General features: G+C 40.8%; 3 protein-coding genes across 5 annotated transcripts; 2 read left to right on the forward strand and 1 right to left on the reverse strand.

The window, feature by feature from the left end:
• The first annotated feature begins 4,376 nt into the window (after window positions 1–4,376).
• On the forward strand, window positions 4,377–11,166 carry kif2c (kinesin family member 2C). Of its 3 annotated transcripts, none has more exons than XM_034555571.1 (22): window positions 4,377–4,462; window positions 4,684–4,762; window positions 4,850–4,944; window positions 5,272–5,373; window positions 5,631–5,679; window positions 6,281–6,418; window positions 6,825–6,938; window positions 7,268–7,362; window positions 7,483–7,578; window positions 7,673–7,727; window positions 7,850–8,012; window positions 8,301–8,391; window positions 8,502–8,565; window positions 8,796–8,887; window positions 9,006–9,148; window positions 9,240–9,453; window positions 9,681–9,791; window positions 9,966–10,033; window positions 10,169–10,247; window positions 10,342–10,422; window positions 10,530–10,623; window positions 10,998–11,166. In XM_034555571.1, the coding sequence occupies exons 2-22, from the start codon at window positions 4,702–4,704 to the stop codon at window positions 11,057–11,059; spliced, it is 2,067 nt and encodes a 688-aa protein (XP_034411462.1). In that variant the 5' UTR covers window positions 4,377–4,462; window positions 4,684–4,701; the 3' UTR covers window positions 11,060–11,166. The 3 variants fall into 3 exon arrangements, with proteins under 3 accessions (XP_034411462.1, XP_034411463.1, XP_034411464.1); XM_034555572.1 differs by having other exon boundaries at window positions 4,436–4,477; XM_034555573.1 differs by having other exon boundaries at window positions 4,446–4,466.
• A 1,303-nt stretch (window positions 11,167–12,469) lies between these two features.
• Window positions 12,470–16,786, forward strand: selenot1a (selenoprotein T, 1a). The gene is made up of 6 exons (XM_034555574.1): window positions 12,470–12,666; window positions 13,454–13,564; window positions 15,110–15,236; window positions 15,767–15,854; window positions 15,988–16,154; window positions 16,284–16,786. The coding sequence occupies exons 1-5, from the start codon at window positions 12,527–12,529 to the stop codon at window positions 16,110–16,112; spliced, it is 591 nt and encodes a 196-aa protein (XP_034411465.1). The 5' UTR covers window positions 12,470–12,526; the 3' UTR covers window positions 16,113–16,154; window positions 16,284–16,786.
• A 734-nt stretch (window positions 16,787–17,520) lies between these two features.
• On the reverse strand, window positions 17,521–20,931 carry LOC117746907 (glutamate-rich protein 6). Its single transcript, XM_034556247.1, has 11 exons — window positions 20,913–20,931; window positions 20,704–20,759; window positions 20,449–20,574; window positions 20,276–20,368; window positions 19,968–20,179; window positions 19,795–19,856; window positions 19,476–19,636; window positions 18,619–18,698; window positions 18,330–18,488; window positions 17,901–18,126; window positions 17,521–17,784 (listed from the first exon to the last, which is right to left on the reverse strand). Exons 1-11 carry the CDS (start codon window positions 20,929–20,931, stop codon window positions 17,521–17,523), a joined length of 1,458 nt encoding a protein of 485 aa, XP_034412138.1.
• Window positions 20,932–21,622: the final 691 nt, after the last annotated feature.

Raw genomic sequence — 21,622 nt, forward strand, 5'->3', positions numbered from 1 at the left:
TTAGTCACATGGCAGGTTTTGCCTTGATTTCACAGGCATTGTTTCATTGGTTGGTTTTAAATTGTATATATATTCTATGCATATAATATGCATCAAACCTTCATTTTGTTTAAAGAAACATTCAAGTGGGCAGACTATCATTATCACACTGCTCTCTGTATTCACGCAAATGATTATATTTATCTCATCAATCAAGTAGATTTGGGTATGACACAGTTTCAATAGAGCACTATTAGTAATGTTGTGGCAGTGTAGAAGCATCCTACCTGTGGACAGACATTTGTGTAGTGTAACTGCAGCTTTGTGCACTTCCAACACCACTCTTTACTGCAGAGACCAAATAAATAAACAACATTTTACTTAGAGAAACAAATACAATTTGCCAGCTGGGCAAACTGGGGCCGGGTCCGTGTGGCACAGCTCACTAAACTGTCACTGCTTGAAATGATGTGTTTGAAAAGTAAGCTTAGACTATGGCAGCTTTTCTTAAACGATGGACCGGGAACCAAAATGGGTCACCGGCATGTTTCAGTGCATCCCCAAATGCCAAGAATACTAATATGCTTTAATGAGTGAATGTTCCAGACTCACTCAGTATTTACTCAGTTTGGATCTTTGGCTGGAGATGTTTTAAATCCTTGCTGTAGCTATGTTGGACGCACACTAAGTTCCCTGTATGAAACAATCAATCGTGCCAAACCATCATTGTCTGACACTATAGAAAAGTACATGTAGAAAAGTTATTTTATAATATTGGCCCAGTTGGTGCTTTTATTTCCAAACCCAGATTTAGCTGTTACTGAGCCTGTATGTTGCTTTTCTGTTTGTAGTTATATTGCTCTCTGCTGGCCATAGTGCATAATGCAACATAAACATCCCAATATTACAGAGAAGTCAGATGGGTGCCCCTTTATTAAGATGCAAAGTATTCGGTCGAATATGATCTATATAAAAACTGAATGATTAAATCGGTAGTTGGTTACCAATGTTTTCCAGCTTAACAACGTATGTGTTCTCGCTTTAATCTTCCCATACCATACTATTGGTCTGTATTCAGCGCCGCTGTGGGTATTGGCTGCAAATATCTAAATCTATAGTGCATGAGCCAAAATGACTAATGCTGGACCAAAACTAAGCCTTTTTGAGACCCCAAATATAAAAGGCCCTTCTAAAGACATAAAGAGGCCTATGGATATTAATTGCTATGTTTGCCAAATGATTACATAATCGTGACAGGAGAATAGAAGAACTAGTAGTTCAATACTCGTCTATAATCTTTTCTTTTTTTTTCCCGGTTCCTCTCACTGCTCCTCTCCGTGTCTGTCAGCCTTCCTGGGTGGTTCGTAAGTGTGCTCATGCATGTGTGTTTATTTAGTCTGTATAGGGGAACAGAGCCATGGACTGCCAATTTTTCTATACACTGAGAAAATATGCTTGTGGAGGAATGGAAAAAGGGGAGTAGTTAAACAGACCCAGGGCCAACAGATACAAGAACCCTCCTTCTTCAAATCAACCACCACAACTACTGAACCTCCAGTCTGAGAAACAAGGAACTCAAAATTGTGCTGCTGCTTTTCCATGACTGCAATCTCCACATGGCACGGTAGTGACCAGGGAGACTGCAGTTTAAGAAGTACTTCTTCCCAGTGAAATATTGAATCCTTATTAGCATGGGTAAAGCATTGTCTACAGCAATATATGTTCATGCAGTGCATGGATCAAAGGAAATGGATAACTCTGGGTGGCTGAGTAAGATTCCAAAATACCCAAAGCCAAAAGCTACAGCTGTTGAATGCTGTAGCACAAATATGTGCATTGTCGTATACAGCAGAGAAGAATAACAGAAACATTCATCATCACCATAAAGTCAGTCGCTTCATATTCTGTGATAAGATAACGACCAACAGAAGACTCAGATGTGATACAGACTTTCCAGAGACAGACATACATACGCCTGGAAGCACTCAAAGGACTAACTTAAAACTAATAAAGATACATACATTCAATTACCATAGAAGTTCAAAGTATCATAACATTTATACAACAAGAGCTGTTTAATCTCCCTCTTTGTAGACTATAATATAAAACAGGAAGTCTGAGTTTACTGCTAGATTTCTTTGGATATGGTTTCAAAGAGAGAAAAAGATTATATTGAAGGCCCGAGTAAGGATATACATTACTTTGACCAGCCCCGAGACAACATAGTACAATAATAATAAACAACATGATTTGTAATGATCAAATGTTGTTTCTGAATGTGATCAGCCAAAAGAAACTCTTACTTCATAAAAATACTTGAGGTAAACAATTAATGTATAATGAGCTCATGTGCCTGTATGTCATTGTTTACCATTGATGTCATTATAGAGCTGACACATGAGAAACAAAAATCACGCAGACATGTTAAAGTAAACACACGGACGAGAAACTTTTTTCCAAATGCGGCACATGGACATAAAAAAACTAAAAAAGTTGATTAGCCAACTCCATCCTCTCAAGGCCACTGAGGAAGTGTTTAGCCGAGGACTGAAGCTGTGAGAATGGATGGACTGACTGACTGACTGGAGGGGAGGAAGAAACGGGGGAGGAGCTCTTGGAGTAGAGAGCATTGAAAGGGAGGGGAGGTGGTTGAAGGAGAGAGGAGAGGAGGGTGTAGGAGTTTGGGGGATGTGAGGAAAAGAAGGAGGAGGGGAATACCACCCACTAAGCCAGTTGAGGAGAGGCTCTGGGGGTTGGGCTGCTCACAGGAAACAGTTGTGGCTCCATCCCAGGCCTCACACCGAGCAACCCTGGGCCACCCAGTCATCGACAGACAGACCTACCAAATGGCCTGGCTGGGCCAAACCGACAGGGATTTGTTTATTTTTTCATCCTTTGGTGGTGGTGGTGGGAGGGGGGGGGGACTGTTCAGCACAAGCTGTTTATTAGACCTTTGATTTGTCATGTGTCAGCGTTCACTTGCGGGGGAATGTGTATACATAAGTTCAGCTTGTGTATAGTTAGGAGGTTTGGAGGCTGAGAGGGTGTGAGCGCGGAGGAGTGGGGAGGCGTGGGGGGGAGTCTCCCACGCTGAAGGCAAGTCTAAACTGCATTATGGGTCAGCTGTCCCTGATTGTTGACGTCATGGGGGACTGAACTGCTGTGCCGGGTTTGCAATGGGTGTTGGAAGAGAGGCAGCATGTGGACAAACACAGGATTCCATTTGGTCACATGGATGAAATGCAATCCATCAGAGAGCAGCAGGACTGTGGCCCGATCACTTGATGACGTGTCAGTATCAAGTGTCAGTATCACACAATTATATTGTCTTGTGTATAAATCACCCAACATTAGTCAGCAGTGCGTTTTTTCAGTGTTGTGAAAATGTATCCAGGCTTCTACATTGTGTGTGCTTCCTTCTTTTGCGAATGCCAACTGCTAAATATTTAGAAACTGCACCTCAAATAGAGAAAGCAGTGCAGTAGCGAGAGTACACAATGGGATCAATTATGTTTACTAATGATGTAATGAATGAGAACAAGTCCTTGTGATGCAAGACAAACTCAATACTATCAATACTTGATTTGACACGTGGACACTGGTCTTCACACGTTTGGTGGAGGCTCAATGGTGTTTAGAGAAGGGAAGGAGACACGTTCAACCTTTGGTGGCCACAACACCGTCATGAACAATGCAATTATTTGGTAAATGTACTAGTGGGGAAATTGCCACTATACTTATCCACATTATTAGTTTGTAATGTTGTTCTTACATTGTTAATTGTGTTGTTTTTGTTGCATATGTTATATTTGCCTGATCTGAATACTGACATGTTTTGTAAATCACAATTTAGGGCAGAGGCATTCAGCAAACAGGCATTATTTTCTGAAAATGATTTTCTATAAAGCATATTTAAATTTGCTTAAGCTCATTTTACATGTAAATATATTATTAGATTAAGTCCTTACTGTTACTCCTGGATCGTAATGGAAAGATTATAGTGGTAATCAACAGCTGTAAGAAGAAGTTTAATGTTGTAAGAAATCAAAACACTCCATATGGTGGACAGTAGCCCAAACAATTATTATGTGTAACAATCATATGTTTTTGCATATACATAACCTGTTTCTGTGGTGACCAAGTCATCAAACTGGTGTAGTAAAGTTAAAAATATATTATTTATGAAGTGTACAAAAGTATAATATCACAAAATGTATATAATAGCTTTCTCAAAATAATTTCAGATGAACTCGTTATATAAAACTGAATGCCTTGTTTGCAAATTGCAATCAAGGTTACAAAACCTACAGAAGTCGTCCCTTACTGATCCAGCTGGTGGCAGTATACCACCAAATTTGATTTTTTAAATTTCTTTTAAAGCCAGAGAAGAAGAAAGCCGTCCAACATAAGAACCAGTAGCGCGCGCGGCCAATCAGATCCTTCAGTGTCCGGAAGTGCCCCTAATTTCAAACTTTGGCGGCAGGTAGGTGTGTTTTCTGTACGTAAAAGATATGAAACACACAAACGAATAGTGTTATAACGGTTAGATTATTTTGTTGTACATGTACCGACGAAAGTAGTAGATAGTTTCATAGCGACTACAACGTACTTGCTAGATAGTGCGAGTTAACCGAGCTCGTTTTCCAAAACGTTAACGCGAACTCAAACGTTACCTGGATTTAACGCTAGATTTCTCCGTTACAGCCCACATACGGATTGAAAATGGAGACCGATCTGTACCCAAAACTTATTGGGGCCGCTGTACTCATCAGTCGCAGCGACGGTGAGTTTTCTTTCACGACTTTACGCTGCATGTCGTTTATTAACATGTCGTTTAAAGCCTGACGATGACTTGTTAATGTGAAACCAGGTCGAGTCCATCTGGCAACGGTGAAGTCAATGGGGGCCGTGAACTCCACGGTTATGGTTGAATGGAATGAAGGAACTTCCTCCAGAGGAAAGGAGGTCAGTAACGTGCAGTCCATAAACTCAGACATTATTGATCATATGAACCCGAAGTCAAGAACTTGAAGGGGTGTTGAGAGAGTCTGCATTTAATAACATTGTCCACGGATTTCACATGACGTTCAATGGATAAGTTATATATAATAGTTGTTAACAGAACACCAACATGTGAAGCAGCTACAGCAAACTACAAGGTCAATACTGCAGTCAATCATCATACAGTCGTTTGTAGCAATGCTGTGCAGGGAGGATACAGCTGTTTTATTTAAGTTATTGTTTTGAAGCTCGTTGACATTCAAGTTAAGATGCGTTTGTTTGTGATTTTAGGTCGATGTGATTGAGTTATGTACACTCAATCCAGAGCTTCTGAGCCGTCTAAAGGCTGACACCAACCACATGACAGACCCACCCACTCCTGTGCCAGATAAGGTAAGCATTGCCTTACATATCCAAATGCCAAACGCTGCTCAATGGCAACATGTTGGACCATGTTTCTTATTTCTAAAAACTGGAACATTTACACATTTCAAAGTTTAACCTCACAGTTGTCAAATAATCATATTTGAGCTGCTTTCTTTTTTTGTCTCTTAACAATACATCTCTCAATAAATGACATGTCTAGTTGAATTGTTCAATTGGGAACCGTGGATCTAACACTCCCCCACCTCCCGTTGTCTCTTCTGTAGAAGTATCAGGGTCGACTGCGCTCATCCAGGATTCCTGCCCCTACCTCCTGTATGTAAATGTTACTATTTGGTTTATTTTAGCTTATGCATGTCCTGTAGTTTTGGTTCCTAACAGATTGTTTCCTTCCCAAAGCTTCTTCTCAAGCATTCACCCAAGCAGAGGATACAGGTGGCCATGGCATGCACGTTCCTCTCCCTTAAGAAAATTAGTCCCTCCTTTTGTTAATGACATTAGTGCAAAAAGATTCCACAATTCTTGGCGAGCGTAACTCTGCTCAGTCCTGGCCAAGGAGAGTGACTTAAGAATAATCAATTGTATTTAATTTAGAGGGATGCAAATAAACAACTTTGGGTATTTGGTGATTCTGGGCATGCAGCACTCAATTTGCTTTGAAAATAACACTATTCATCTTAAATAATGTCTCATTTCTCTCACTATGGGTTTCTGTTGGATCTTGTTTCCCCATTTTTCTTAGAATGGCAAATTTGTTCTGTACTCAGTTTTTGATTTAACAGACTCCACCATGTAGTTTTCCCTCCATTGTACCACGGTTTGGGTTATTTAACCTCAGAAAACACACGATCAATGCTTATTTAAGTCACTGACACTCATACTGCAGCCGTTTTACCTGAATTTGTCTTACTTTCAGATGCCGATCGTCAGACCAGGCAGACGTGTATGTTCCGGCCTCCTGTTCTAGCAACAGTCCCGACCGCTGAGTCTTCTCAAGTCAACTTGGAGATGGGCGGCTCTGATCTCCCCTCTTCATCTGTCCTCACAAACTCTGGTTGGTAGTGATCTTCTGAAATGAACATTGTCCAAAGAAATGCACGAGATCAACTGATGCAAGCCACCGATTTGTTTAATTTCACAATGCCGTACTGTTCTTCTCAGTGACGGGTAATTGTGAGACCTGCCCATATAGTATATTTTCCACACATTGTGAAACGTCACATGACATAATATTGGTAATATTACACGATACAATAATTATGAATTTATATAGCTAACTCTAAAATACAGAGAAATCCCAAGGTGCTTCACATACAGGGTAAAACAATCCTAGTATAACATTTTAATCTAGATTTTTCTGGTATTTGCCATCTACACCTAAATCTTTTCGTGCTTTCTTTGTTTAGTAATTGTTTTTAAATGTCATGTTAAACCAGAGTGCACTCTTTTGCCTTATCTAGCGCGTCCTAATCGGCAGCGTGAAAAGAATGCAGCTAAGCCAGCGACTTTAGCCCGTGAGGCAATACAGGAAAATGATGACCCTGAGAGAATGCCTCGTCCAGCTGCAGCCAAAGGTCAGGAACACATTTCACATCATAACGATATCGGGTATCCACCCAATAACTTGCATCTATAGACGTATCCATACTCAAAGAGAGAAATCTCTACACATTAATGTCACAAGTGCACCCTCTCATATCCCGCAAAGGACTCCTATTTGTTTTCTTTTGAGACAAAACTATTTGGTGAATAGGCAGACATGGACTGTATTATCACCATGCTCTATGAGAACCGGTGGTGCATGATCTGAGGCATGTACTCATTCTGTGATCAGATTTGTTGCATATTGCACGATGACTGAGTGATGTGAGGTCATTCGTGTTATCATCTCTATTCACTTCAGGCAGAAAATCGGTGGCTCCGCAAGAGCTAAACAAAGGCAGCAAGAGATTGTCTTGCGTTGTAAAGCCCCCCAACGTGCCGGTCAAGAAGGGAAAGGTGAGATTATTTGTTGAACTTATTGTATAATTCATTACTACAGTCTGTCTTGCTATGAACTGTTGACACCATAAGACACCACTCGCATGTTGTTTACATTTACCTTTTTGTTTTCCTGAGTTTGGAGAGGCTTCTCGACCAAACCAGAAGTTCTACGACATGATCCAAGACTTCCGAGAGACCTTGGAGATGACCCCCTTTTCAACAACCCATCAAGTAAGTTTGAACTCAATAATGCAGTGCCTTTCATGAAGCTATATACTGGCGTGCAAATATGGCCATACTTATAGCACATGTTGCGTTTTTACAGGTTAAACCTCAAAAGATCTGTGTGTGCGTCCGCAAGCGGCCCCTTAACAAACAAGGTATATTGGGAGGGATTTCTAACATCCTGTTTACATTAGCATCTGAATATGAAGTAATTAATAATGACACTGCACAAATACTTTGTTTTAAATACTGACTTTGAAATTATTGTGTACTCCAGAGGTTATTAAAAAGGAGATAGATGTGGTGTCTATACCTGGAAACGGTGCTCTGTTGGTCCACGAGCCAAAACAGAAGGTGGACCTCACTAAGTACCTGGACAACCAAGTCTTCCACTTTGACTTCTCCTTTAATGAGACCGCCACCAACGATCTGGTCTACAAGTAATGACCGCATGTGACCTTTTTAAAAAAAAATTATTCAGCAACAAGGTGGATCTGATTGCAGGTTTCCTAAATAAGAGGGTGTGTTATTTGCAGGCTTTCACTGGGCAGTTTTTCAACCAGAAGCTACAAATAACTTGGTGTAGATGGTAGCCATAACTACTAGAGTGTCACTTCAGTAATGTTGATGGGGAGTAAAAATGTTGGGAGACTTTTCAAAACATGCCTTTGTTGTCTTTTATAAAGAGGAAAATTAATGCAGATGCAATTTTGTTTTTCTTCCTTTAGCTTCACAGCCAAACCTTTGGTGCAGTCCATTTTTGAAGGCGGTATGGCAACATGTTTCGCCTATGGCCAGACTGGGAGTGGGAAGACTCATGTAAGCCTCTGCTTTCTGTATGGCGTTGACTTGTCTTGCAGCAGTATATTCAGTTTGGAGGAATTTAATTTGATATTTGGGTTATTTTGTTTGGCATATTTTCACCCAAGACGATGGGAGGGGATTTCACCGGGAGGCAGCAGAACAGCGCTAAAGGAATCTACGCCATGGCAGGTAGGACCGCAACCATCCGCCCAATGGCTCTACATGCACATCAGAAGGAATTACTTAATATGGGTTTTTATAATTGGATAATTAACTGGAAGTTTGTTTTTGTCTGCATATGTATTTATTCAAATAAATATGACTGGGTCTTATTGCATCTCCATTGTGTCATTCTTTAAATTACAGTACATTCAAGATTGTCCCAATTGGCCACTTCTATTGTCTTTTTTCCCTTCTAGCTCAGGATGTTTTCACCCATCTGAACCACAAGAGATATGCCAACTTGGAACTCTCTGCTTATGTCAGCTTCTTTGAAATTTACAATGGGAAAGTAAGAAAAAACCTCCCTTCACCGCCTCCCTTTTTGATTAGATCTGAAGTAAAAATCTGTATATTCAATTGATCCTGAAAGTTAAATTATTATTATTATTTTTTTTTTTTAAATTTAGGTCTATGACCTGCTGAATGAGAAAACCAAGCTCCGTGTTCTGGAGGATGACCGACAGCAGGTTCAGATTGTGGGCCTGGAGGAGGTCTATGTGTCCAAAGCAGAGGAGGTCATCAAGATGATCCAACAGGGCAGTGCCTGCAGGTACCCATTTAATAAATGACGCGCACACACGTGCCATTCTTCAGCTCCAAAAAAAATATGACATTGTCTTTGCTGCTTTCCCTTTCTCTAGAACGTCAGGCCAGACCTCTGCCAACGCCAACTCATCCCGCTCTCATGCCATTCTTCAGATTGTCCTGCGGCGCAACGACCGTGCCGCAACGCTGCATGGCAAATTTTCCCTGGTTGATTTGGCTGGCAATGAGCGCGGCATCGACGTCAGTAGCAATGACCGCAGCACTTTAGTGGAGACTGCTGAGATCAACCGCAGCCTGCTGGCTCTCAAGGTAAACTAAGGAAGCCGTGGAGATGTGCACTCACCGGATCAATAGGATAATTGGATTCAAAAAAAGATTTAGCCAAGCCCTTTTTCTCTCTCACCTCAGCTATGTTGCATATAAAGTAGCATGGCACTCGCGAATTGAGCCGTAAATAAAAATGGACATTCTCAGAACTAAAAAGATATTGAAAATCCCACCTAACATGCCCATGTGTCCACTCTTGTGTCCTGTAGGAGTGTATCCGTTCACTGGGGATGAACAGCGATCATATTCCTTTCCGACTGTGCACTTTGACCAAAGTCCTCAGGGACTCCTTCATTGGAGAAAAGTCCAGGACCTGCATGGTGGGTTACAACTCCAAACTTGGCTTACTCTCAATTTGGCATGTAGTGTGTGTAGTGGTCTGGCTACATTTTAGTGGACGATGCAGATGCACATCAAACAAGCATGGTGGTAATTTATGTGTGCGTGTTTAAGTACAGAATGTATGAAAAACACATTTCCCTGCTATTCCATAGATTGCTATGGTGTCTCCAGGCATGGCATCATGTGAATACACAGTGAACACACTACGTTATGCTAACAGGTACATACTTGGCTTATGAAGTTTAATATCATTCAAAATGGTTTTCTTTTCTCCCCCCGCCCCCCTTTTTTCTTTTGTAATGAAAATACTCACTTACTCAAATAAAACTTGAAACTTTTTTCCATCAACATGCAGAGTGAAGGAACTGACGGGAAATACCAAGGCTAGTGGAGCAGCTGCGGTACAAGAGCCCATGAATAGCTCCACAGAGGAGGTCTGCTCGAATGAGATCGGTTCGCAATCATGATTAATGTTGATTTATATTTTCTTCATAATTTCCTAAAATGTTGCTTGTAAATGTGTTGTAGGAATCTGTTGAGGATGCCAGTGTACATGAGTCCATGTCCAAAGTAGCAGAGCTGGAGGAGAAGGTTTATGAACAGTCCCAGGTAGAGTTTAATAAGTCGGCTCTTCATTACAGCGTACAAGATGTGGAACGATGCCCGTTTTCATTGGCTCTGTAAATCTTTACACTTGTGTGACTTTTGTTTCTCAGAGGGTCAATGAAGTCTTCAGTGCGATGGGAAAAATCTCTTACAATATTGAGGCAGGACTTCCTGGCCTGGTGGCTAACACAAAGAATTTATTGGGTTTGTACAAACTACAACTTGATCTTGTAGTTGTTGGGTTTTTTTAATGTTTTTTTTTTTTTTTCATAAATTAAATTGAACCTTCTTGGACTGCCGTTTTGTTGCAAAAACCTGAAATTAAACCCAAGAAATAATATGTTGACTATAACTATGTATAACAGGGTATGTAGTAGTGTGCGACGTCTTCAAATGGGTCATACAGCAAATGTGTGATTTACTGCATGCTGACCAGGGAGAACCACAGAAGAAATCTTGTGCTAACTAGATCGAATGTCACGATGTGCCAGGACAAAACTGCATGGCATAAAGGTCCGAAGTCTGGGTGGATAAATGTGCTTTACCTTTATTTGTGCCGTCTTCTCTGCCATCCACAGACTTGTTACTGGCTTTGCAGACTGCTGTGGACCAGGAGAGCGTGAAGAGGCAAGGCTTCTGAGGAGATCTGATTGAAACGGTCTGTTTTTAAGCAGATTGATTGTAATGTGTCTGACTATTAAATAAATAAATTGTATTCTGACACTTTCTCATTGAGACTGTTTCACATCTTTTGAGGAGCCGCTTGTGTATCTTGATGCATGCAGCAGATACTGGTTTAGCTGAACAATGACCAGAGTTTGACGCTAATGTGGAAGCAACAGACAATTAATTGGATTCATTTATTGTTTTGCTTTTGGTTTTATTCCGAGAACTATTGGTGAAATGTATTGAGTACATTTACTCAAATACTTTACTTCAAGTACACTTTTGAGATGCTTGCCTTTTTCAGCTAGTTTATATTTCTACCTCCCTTCATTTCGGAGGCAAATATTGTACTGTTTACTTCACTAGTGTTAATTTGAGTCACTAATTACTTGTTCAGGTTGATAATGCAATCAAGAAATAAGTTGTCATGATATAGATTGTGATTATGCGTTGTTTCTTATAATTCAATAATATTTCAACTCTGCCTAATGAATATGTTTACTTTTGGTTCTTTAAGTATATTTTAATACCAGTACGGTTTTTATTAAAGTACACATTTGAACTCATGTCTACTTCCAAGAGTATTTCTACACTGATATTGATAGATTTAGTGAAGTACAAGATCTGATCATTGTTCCACTTGTTCTAAAAGCACTAATGGCTCTGGCATTTATTTCAACAAATATGTAAATCCAATGTTTCTTCTGACAATAGGCACATAAATAACAATTAAGATGCATTATATTATGATTGTGAAATGTTTTATACAAAGTTTTCATCCAGTTTATGGGTCTATGATATACTACAACTGAAGATGTAAGATGATCCCATGCTTGCAAAACGGCTATAAGTAGGAAGACACAGTTAACTGTTCAATTAACCAACAGGTTTACTAAATAGTCACTAAAAACTCATCCAAGTCAATATAAATATTAAAGGCTTGGTTTAGCTACAGAATACATCTGCAACTAAGGAGTACGCTGTGATGTCGTCCAGTTGTACAGTGGGTTATTATTTCCCAAAGGTTATTTGTAAGGGTATTTCCAAGGTTTGGGAAATTATACATTCAGGAAAGCATTGTTATGCACATATTGTAAATGCTTTTCAAGGCCAAATGTGTTTGACCACTAGTGGGCTATATTGTTTATTTACTACAGTACTGAACATCATTTTTGGGGGTTATTATGAATGTCTTAATATTTAATAAGCATGTATTTGAACTCTAGTTCACATATGAATAAAAAACAAAAGGGAGAAGAAGTGGCTTAAACTGATAATATTCAGTACACACTTTCGGGCAGTTGATCAGCCAGAGCAGTAGGTGGCGCTAAAGGCCGGTCCCAGTTAGATTATAGCAAGAGGAAGAGGAGGCACCGACCAGTAACCGAACAGATTAAACTGCCCCTCCATCTGACAAGTGAGGAAACAGACCCAGGAACGGATGGCCATGAAGTGGTTACGGTTTTCGCTCCTCGTCGTGGGGCTTTTCTCGCTGTGCTGCGCCACGTCTGGTGACGGCAACGGCGTCAAGAAGATGAAGATGCAATTTGCTACTGGACCCCTTCTCAAGTTTCAAATTTGGTAAGGAAATAAGCGAAATTATTGGCGAGTCATTGCTAGCTAACTAGCTCAACTCTCCGGCTAACAACACCGGAGGCCGAAAGCTAGCCGACTAACCGCGGTAGCGTAGTTTATTACGGTATATGAGAGGATACGGAGCGTTTTCTACTTATTTGGCGTTAGTCAGCCAAACGGCTGTTCAAACACACGGCTAGAATACATGTTGTCGAATTCATGATTTATTTTTTTGGCCACTTCTCGTGAACATTTCGTCGAAAGCGTGGTCCCGCCTCCGCTGTCAAAGAGTTGCGTTAACGTGGAGCCCACGACATCAGTTCAACGGGTATTTTGTGGCGTTATTGTCCGGACCATTGGGTTTGTACACGTTCTGGTGTACTCTAGACCTTTTACGTTGAAGCTAACCAAGCATGCTAACACATCAAACATTAACTAACGTGTTGTTCGTTAACGTCTAACGTTATGCAAATAACGTTGTCACGTGGTTTTAAGAACATGTGCAAGGGAGTGCAACCGTATGCCACGAACAGGGACGAGTAGCATTGGAGTAAAGCTATAAATTGTGGCATTTAAAGTAGGCTGCTCGCTGGAATGTCACACTAACGTGACCACGAACACTTTCCTCTAACGTTAACAGATTACAGAGGGATTCACATGTGCCTCTCAAGGCTAAATTCATAATCTACCCTTGAATCACTGTATTGTTTTGGCTGCCTTGTGTCCCTGTTTGATGTGTTGATGTTGCAACTGTACACTGAGTGTCTTTCTAACTGTGTCTGTCTTCTCACAGCATTTCCTGAGGGTACAAGCGGGTGTTTGAGGAGTACACGCAGGCCTTGTACCAGCGGTACCCAGACATCCGCATTGAAGGGGACAATTATCTTCCTATGCCCCTCTATCGGTAAGTAGATTGACTGTCTGCCTTGCTGCAAGTAGATGTGCATCCAGCTCTATTAAATCAGCCTGAAAGCTGGTTGGGATTAGCTGTGATTCGTCTGAGGAGATTGAAGGTTTATCTGACCATGGAGTGGTCTTTGGTAGTTCTACAGATGGAGCTACTGGCCCTTTAAAATTAAATAATATAGGTGCATAATGTGATTTTGTATGGATTACTATATGAATTGGTCACTAATCAATGGTAATTGTGTTGGTTAAATTTAAACATAAAAGCTTTGTCACAATGCTTTGAGTTCTAACGTTTGCATGATCCCACGGCTATCACTTCACAATTATCTGACATTTTATAGAGTAATTATTTGAGGTTAAAGCCATGGCATCACTGAGACCCTTGGGTCCTCATCAGTTGAACTCTTAATGAATACACCAGAGGTTAGCTCCATTTAAAGAAAGACAGTATCACACTCTGGGGGTTCATATTCTCCAGACTGGTTTAGTCACTGGAAGAATAATTCTGCATCCACTGTCTGATGGCTTGTAGTTCCAGCTGTTTTAAGTTTAAATTGTACATAAATAAGATGCACTTGTCTATAAACCGCAGGGAAAGGGGGCGTGGCTTGTCTCGGTAAAAACAGTTATTTCCGCCGTTCACCACGGAATAAATAACCACTAGTTCTGCTTTATACTTGTTGTGGACATCCCATAAACGTCGGAACATCTAACGCCCAGGTGTTTGGGTTCATAACGTCACTCGTAGGCTCACACAGTTCGGGGAATTTCCCCGGGCCGTTTCTCAATATGCGTTCTTGTCCGTACTTGTGAAACGTCATCAATCGCGGCCCAAGTACTGTTCCAATCAAGTCCGCTTCTCGCAAAGCACGGTAGAAATGCCCAGATGTGACTTGATCCGCCCATTTCCCAAAGGATGCATCAGAGGGTGCGTGTGTGTGTAAAGGGGGGGGTGGCTTGTCTCTGTAAAAACAGCCGTTCACCACGGGGGAAATAAGTTAGTTCTCGCACAACGTTACGGGTCTCTCAGATGGTCTTTGCTCTACCGGCTTTTTTTTTTGCTCCGCTCCGTGCTCAAGTCAACTTTTTTTTAATACTCAAACATCTCCGCGTCTTATTGGGTGGTGTAATAATCGCGTGACACAACGAATCGATAATGCAATTCGTTGCCAACTATTTTAATAATCGATTTTATCGATTCGTTGTTGCAGCCCTAATGGATAGTAATTATTTGTATGAGAGGAAGCCAGTGCTCCATGCTTGACTCTATTTTCTTGTTTGTTCTACACAAAGGAGCTTTATTTGTATAAATACAAGCCATGCCCTTCTCTCTTAGCACAGTGTTCAACTAATAGGGTTACACTTGTGTCAAGATGATCTATGATATGTATACTGCGTATATCTTGGTGTCTATTTGAATATTTTTTGGCACAATGTATATTTTAAACCTCAACTAAATAATGCATACTTGTGATATCTCTAACAATCCTTTATGTCTAAGAATTGTATTAAAAGACAGTTTCTTGTTTTATTTCCTTAGACATTTTGCTTCCTTCTTGTCGGTGTTCAAACTGCTGGTGCTTGGGCTGATTATTATCGGCAGGGACCCATTCGCCCTCTTTGGTATGCAAGCCCCAGGCATTTGGGAGTGGGGCCAAGGAAATAAGGTACGGTTCACTGGAACTATAAGTCATTAAAGGTCAGATCGTATGGGAGAATTGGCGCTGTAATTCTCATGTGCAGCAGTGAGTACGAGCCCATTCAGGGTCTTCCTTAAGTCGTGGTTTGCTTGGTTCTGTTATCCCCAGGGTTACAGACGTGCCAAAGGCTCAGAAAGAATTACTGCTAACATCAGATATTTGAAAATAAAACAATTTTCCCTTATTACATTTTAAATAAACTTGCATTACTTTATATAGATGTAATCAATTTAAAATGTAAATTAGATGGTAAACTACATTAGAAATGAGGAAAGCCTAAACTGTTTCCACTGTATCAGATGGGCCTTGCATAAAAAAATATATATATTGTGTTTGCAATGCTAAAAAACTGTTTGGTTTTTGTTGCGTTTAATCCTGACAACAAACATTTTTCAAGTGACTATTTATTTGTTGCCTATCACTCCAGTGTCCTAAAACAGCGTATTTACCTGTCAATAGAGCATTAATTCAACTTTTTCTTCTTCTGCTTATTTCAGATATATGCCTGCATGATGGTGTTCTTCCTTAGCAATATGATTGAAAATCAGTTAATGTCTACAGGCGCTTTTGAGATCACATTAAATGGTGAGTTTATGATTCACAGCACTGAGTGAACCCAATGCTTCTGGCTTCAGATTGATTCTTTAACATTACAGTGTTTTATTTTTGGAGCAAAATTCAGTGAATTACAATGAAGTGAGTATTCTTTTTCCCATAGATGTGCCAGTGTGGTCAAAGCTAGAGTCTGGTCACCTGCCCTCCATGCAGCAGCTTGTGCAAATCCTGGATAACGAGATGAAGATGAATGTTCACATGAACACAGGAACACACCACCACTCCTAACCCTACTCGTCATATCCTGGCTGTAGCTAAAAGCCCCTCCATGTAAGTACAGCAGTGTTTATAACCAGTCTTTTGCTGATCTTCTACAGCGATCTTTTGCTTTCCTTACTTGTGAGACTCATTGGCTCATTTCTTTTAAATTTGATCTGCTTTCCCTCTCTTCCTATCTAGGTTTGAGGTGGGTTTCTCACTGGGCTGTGAAGGGATGTTTATGAAGGTCTGCGCTGAAGGCAGGAAGACTGCTAGCACAGACTGGATGCCCCATCAATCTTCACCATGCCCCTTGGAGACGCCCCGCCCCTGACGCCAGAGTGGGATCCATGGCAACAGTGCCGGACATTCTTTTGTCATTTTCTTGTACTATTCATACTACTGCAGATTTCATCTATGGTCGCATAAAGAAAGATTTCAGATTGATACTTATAGTCTTTAACTTTAATTGATCTATGTGAATTTAATAAAATTGTAAGTTATACCACTGAGCCACATGTAGAATCTTAAGTTTATTGTTCTAAATGTAGCTTAGCCATGTAGAAAAATTCCATACTTCTAATCTGTCTTCACTGTTGTGAAAATAACATTGGTGATCGTGTTATGGTGTGATTTCTGAATAATTGTTTTTATATTTGCATAACATAAAGCGAAGATTAATAAAAAGATATTGTAACTATTGACCTGTGAGGCTGTTGTGTTGAGGTTTAAGGGGCGTCTGTAGCTCATGGGGAGAGTGGTCGTCCTGTAACCACAAGGTGGCCGGTTTGACCCCCGCTCTCCCCATAGTTTGCATGTCGAAGTGTCCTTGAGCAAGACCCCGGGCGCTTCACTGCAGCCCACTGCTCCTTAACTAAGGATGGGTCAATTGCAGGAAGAATTTCCCCAATAAAGGATTAATTATTATTTACTGAATGATGTAGTGTTACAAATGGTATCCTAATAGAGCGTTCAAGAGATGAGACAAATAAATACTGGATAATGTGTCTGCCATCAAGGTTTTGAGTCAAAAGTAGGGAATCTGAATGGCTCAGGAGATAGTGCTTATTTTTGTGTAAAGCAGATGGCCTACTTCAGTCGGTGCACATCTTTCAGCCATCGGCTCAACCTAATGCTATTAGGAAGATGAGAGAAGCTTCACTGATTTGTTTAGAAGACACAACATGGACAAGTACAATGTACGACGACTGCTTCGTGACGTACCAGTGCCATGCGGACTTGTTGGATTTTGGATATTCCTGACAAAGTCACATCCTTTCATTGTGAGTTTTTAGGAGTCAGTGAAGAAAATGCAGCGGATAAATTACTTTATTTTAATACAGCTTTTAATTGTTGGCACAAAGATCTTTGAGATCATTCTTGGTAAATAACCCAGAGTCACTTTTTAAAAAATTTATCGGTACTTTATTATGGTACGTCAAAGACAACTGTGAAGGCACCTATGGATGAAGGTTCTTTCACTCTCGCCCATCATCACATCAGCACTGACTTCCAGAAGCCGCTGGGCGACTACACGAAGGTGAGCAGCTTGTTTGGTCTTCGGCAACTGGGCACAAGATGGCGTCAGCAGGTACTGATGGAGGTGCTGAATTACCAGGTTGATCCTAATCCTGGCTGCCTTCACAAACAGGTCCTCCTTCAATACTGCTTCTGGAGCAGCCCCAACTATTTTACATTCATCCTGGAGAGAAAACAAATGAAAGGTTTTCACGCAGAGCTGGTAATGCTGTTAACTGCAAGATGGACATGTAGACAGAAAACATGGAAGTTGGTAAGAAAAAGCCAACAGTGCTTCACCTCAGTGCAGCAGGTACCCACGCTGAACTTTGCCTGTTGACCTCTTGCAAGGAAGGAGACAAACACATGTTTCTTCCCGAGGACTCGGACCCCAACAGTTTCATTGAGGGACAGGAAGATGGGGTACAGGGGAGTGGGAGTGACGCCCAGGCTGCTCCAGCTCCACCGCCGAACCCGAGCCCCCCCCTCATCCAAACACTGACCGCCTGAACTGTTTAAAGTCAGCCTGCAGCATCAACACGTGCATGCAATCATCACATATAAGTTATTTTTAAACCATACTTCGGATGCACCCATTAGTATAGAAACTATTTGCCTAATTTATATTTACCTAAAGATTAACTAATGAATAATGTATTACCAATATAATAAAAAAAATCTAAACATTTTAAATGGATACATGATATACATAAACACTTTTCTTTGTACCATATGTTTCTATTGCTGTGATAACATGTGGCCCTGCCATCAGACTGGAACAGGGCTCTAATTGGTTGGTCAGAGGCATCGCTGTCGTCGTACACGATGCAGACTCTTCCATTTTCCTCTGTGACCACGACCACGAGAGCCAAGAGACCTGAGGGATAGCTGTTACCACGACGATAAGGATGGGAACGCCCACTGTAGAGTACAGGTTGCATTGCACATACAGTCGAACACACACCTGGTCACTGAAAAGATAATAAAGATCTACAAACATTACATTGTGAGTGGATACAAGACCTGGGCAGAGCCATCGGGGAACACAGTAAGAAATGTCATGCCATTGGAATAATACTTGTGTAGAAGTTCCAGCTCCTGTAGTGAACACATAAGGTTAAAACAAGTCTGAAAATGTTAACCACAAATTCATAACAGAAAGCCTCCATTACAAAAGGTGTGAGTTGAGAGACAGTGAGACTAACAAAATAAGCTACTGCACATGGGAAATGTAGGATTCCTGACCTATAGGGCCTAGAAATCAGGAGGATACAGTGTGTTGGTTTCTGTTGCTCCAATGTTTTGGGGTGTAAACCATAAATGTTTCTAATCCTAAATATTTATCCTATTTAGAATAAGAAAAAATGCTTACATTTGTTTCGACCAGCTATTGTATGGTTTTATGCAGTGTATTTGTGTGCATAGATTAATATACATTTGTAGACTCCTTGTCAAAGATATGATGATTATTTGTAATGTTTTATTTCACGGGCGAGTGGGTAGGATTTAGGGTGATCTATTGGCAGAAATGGAATACAATATTGTGTTTTCATTAGTGTATAATCACCTGATACTGAGAACGTTTTCATTACCTTAGAATTATACCTTCATAACTACATAGAGAGCAAGTCCTCGCCGCGTTTCTACAGAAGCCCAAAACGGACAAATCAAACAAACTGCGGTAATGTGAACCACCAAGGGCAAAACCGTGGTAACACCAGCAGCCGTCTGAATCTGATCTTAAAAAGGGAGGGGTCAGCAGAGTGGTATTCAGTTTGTTGCAACCACATTGCTATGCTACTAAATCATACACACTGGCCCTTTAAGGTAAGGTATCCTTTCATAAAAGAAGACATGACAGGGATCTGTGGGTACCTGATGATGACATATGCCGAACGAAAGTGTCTTGTGGTCACAAAAAGGCAACGACACCTTCTTCTCTTCCTCTTTTGTTTGCAAGTGCTTCTCAGTTGCTCGACAAGGATACACTCTCAATGGAGCACAAGACAGCCGGAAGCTGTTGGATGTTGGGACAGCTAAACAATAGCGCAAAACAAATGGTGTCAGTCCCACAGAGCTATTTCGAGTCACACAGATACCTTTCTCAAAACCGTGTACCAGTTTGTGTTGTTTATCATGACCGAACCGATTCAAAGCCGTCAATGTGGAGGTCGCTCAGTGAGCCGTTACTCACAGGGTTCTGCAACAGAGAGTTGGATGAAGTGATCCTCGTAGATTCTCAAGTCTGATTGTTTCCTAATAAAGAATACAGATTACATTGCTCTTGAGTTTACTGCATGATTATCATTGGACTATATTTTGTTTTCTGTGTGTTGGTTAAAGACATTTTAAGATGAAAATGTGTACCTGAGTTTCCTCTGTAAATCCATGACAAACTTGTTGTGATCCTCCATCTCCTGGCCTTTAAAGAGAAGCTCGTCCTTCTCCGTGTCTGGCTTGTCCCTCGGTGATGTTGGAGTACCAGTCCTCCGGTCACATGTCTCCTCCACCACACGTCTCTGCTTGACCAGAATCATACACAGCCGCTGCCGCTGAGCACAGCAGAAGAGTGGCAGCGTCTAAAGTGAACACAAAATAGGACGCGAGCAGGTCAACAGTGCTTCGTGTGTGTGTATTTGGGTCATTTGTTTTCGTATCGGCACTTTCTTCCTCACCTCAGGCCCTCGTGCCCATGTTAGATCCAGGGATGGCTGGGCCTCTTCTCCACAGTACTCACATTTCACTGGGTATCCCGCCAGGGCCTGGGACTGGACCACATAGTATTAAAGTGTCACTAATCAGTAACATAAAGGTGTGTTGCGTCAGTATAAATTTGATCTTTGTATACCGCAAGAATGGTGGTTAGTTTTATCTTGTGGTGGTCAGACTCCCGATTGTACCTCAGAACTCCCGCTGCTCTGATACAATAGGTGGGAGAGACACTGACAGACTGTGGACAGCCCTCTGGTGTCCGCTGACAAAACCCAGGGAAAACACAAATCAAATGAATGAATTTAATCATGAGATATGTATTCAAACAAAAAAAATCTGCACTAAAAAGGAACATGGATTTGTTTATTGTCCACTACTAGATCTGCCTTACGTGATCCAGGACAGATGGTGGCTCATTGAGATCATGCTTTAATGTAGGAGCAGCATCTAATGGCAAAACATGAGTTATTGTTGCATCGTTAGATCATCCTATATACCAAGAGGAGAAAACACTGGCCTGAATAGGATTGGAACTTAAAGATTTTCCTTTCCAGTCATTTTCTAATAATTCCACTTTTATTGCGCTTGAAGCAGACTCACATGAAGAGCTGGACCTCATCTTTTGTCTGTTCTTCTGACTGGATGGTGTTACTCCTTGTGTTTAGGTTCCTCTACTGCTGAGATGAATATCAAGATGAATATATACAGTAAAGAGATTAGGCAATCACATGTCAAATATCTCAAAGAGTCTAAACAACAGTCTATTATTGTTTCTACTGTTTACATTCCTACTGATGCAACTTAAAACAATAAAAAAAATACACTTATTAAATGTATCTACTTGAGAGTTCCACAATATTGACTTTACATCCCAAATTGAGTTTCAAATTGAATCTTCATCTGAATCATACGTTACATTATAAATAGCAGACCAACCAAAGCAATACAATAAGTACACACAAGGTTATGCACTCACCTGCATGTTTTACACTTGCTGGTGTTGTTAGTAGCCTTGGAGATGAAATAGCAACAGAATCTCATTGTGTCATGATGCTTGGGGCTCAAACACAGTTTAAGATGATGGACAATGTTTTCCTTGTGTATTTGTGTTGCTGCTGTTTAATCTTTATGATGCAAATTCAAAAAATGCACTACAAGAATGTACTACTGTTTTCCTTTTGTTTGTCATGTGTTTATTTTGTTACAAATGGGCTACCACTGCATGTTGTTGTGCATCACAGTGTTGCATAATGACAATAAATGATACTTGAATCCTTGAATCCTTGAATACCTAATGGCTTCTGGCTGAC

The sequence above is a fragment of the Cyclopterus lumpus genome, chromosome 17 (genome assembly GCF_009769545.1).
Source record: "Cyclopterus lumpus isolate fCycLum1 chromosome 17, fCycLum1.pri, whole genome shotgun sequence".
Classification (NCBI taxonomy): Eukaryota; Metazoa; Chordata; class Actinopteri; order Perciformes; family Cyclopteridae; genus Cyclopterus; species Cyclopterus lumpus.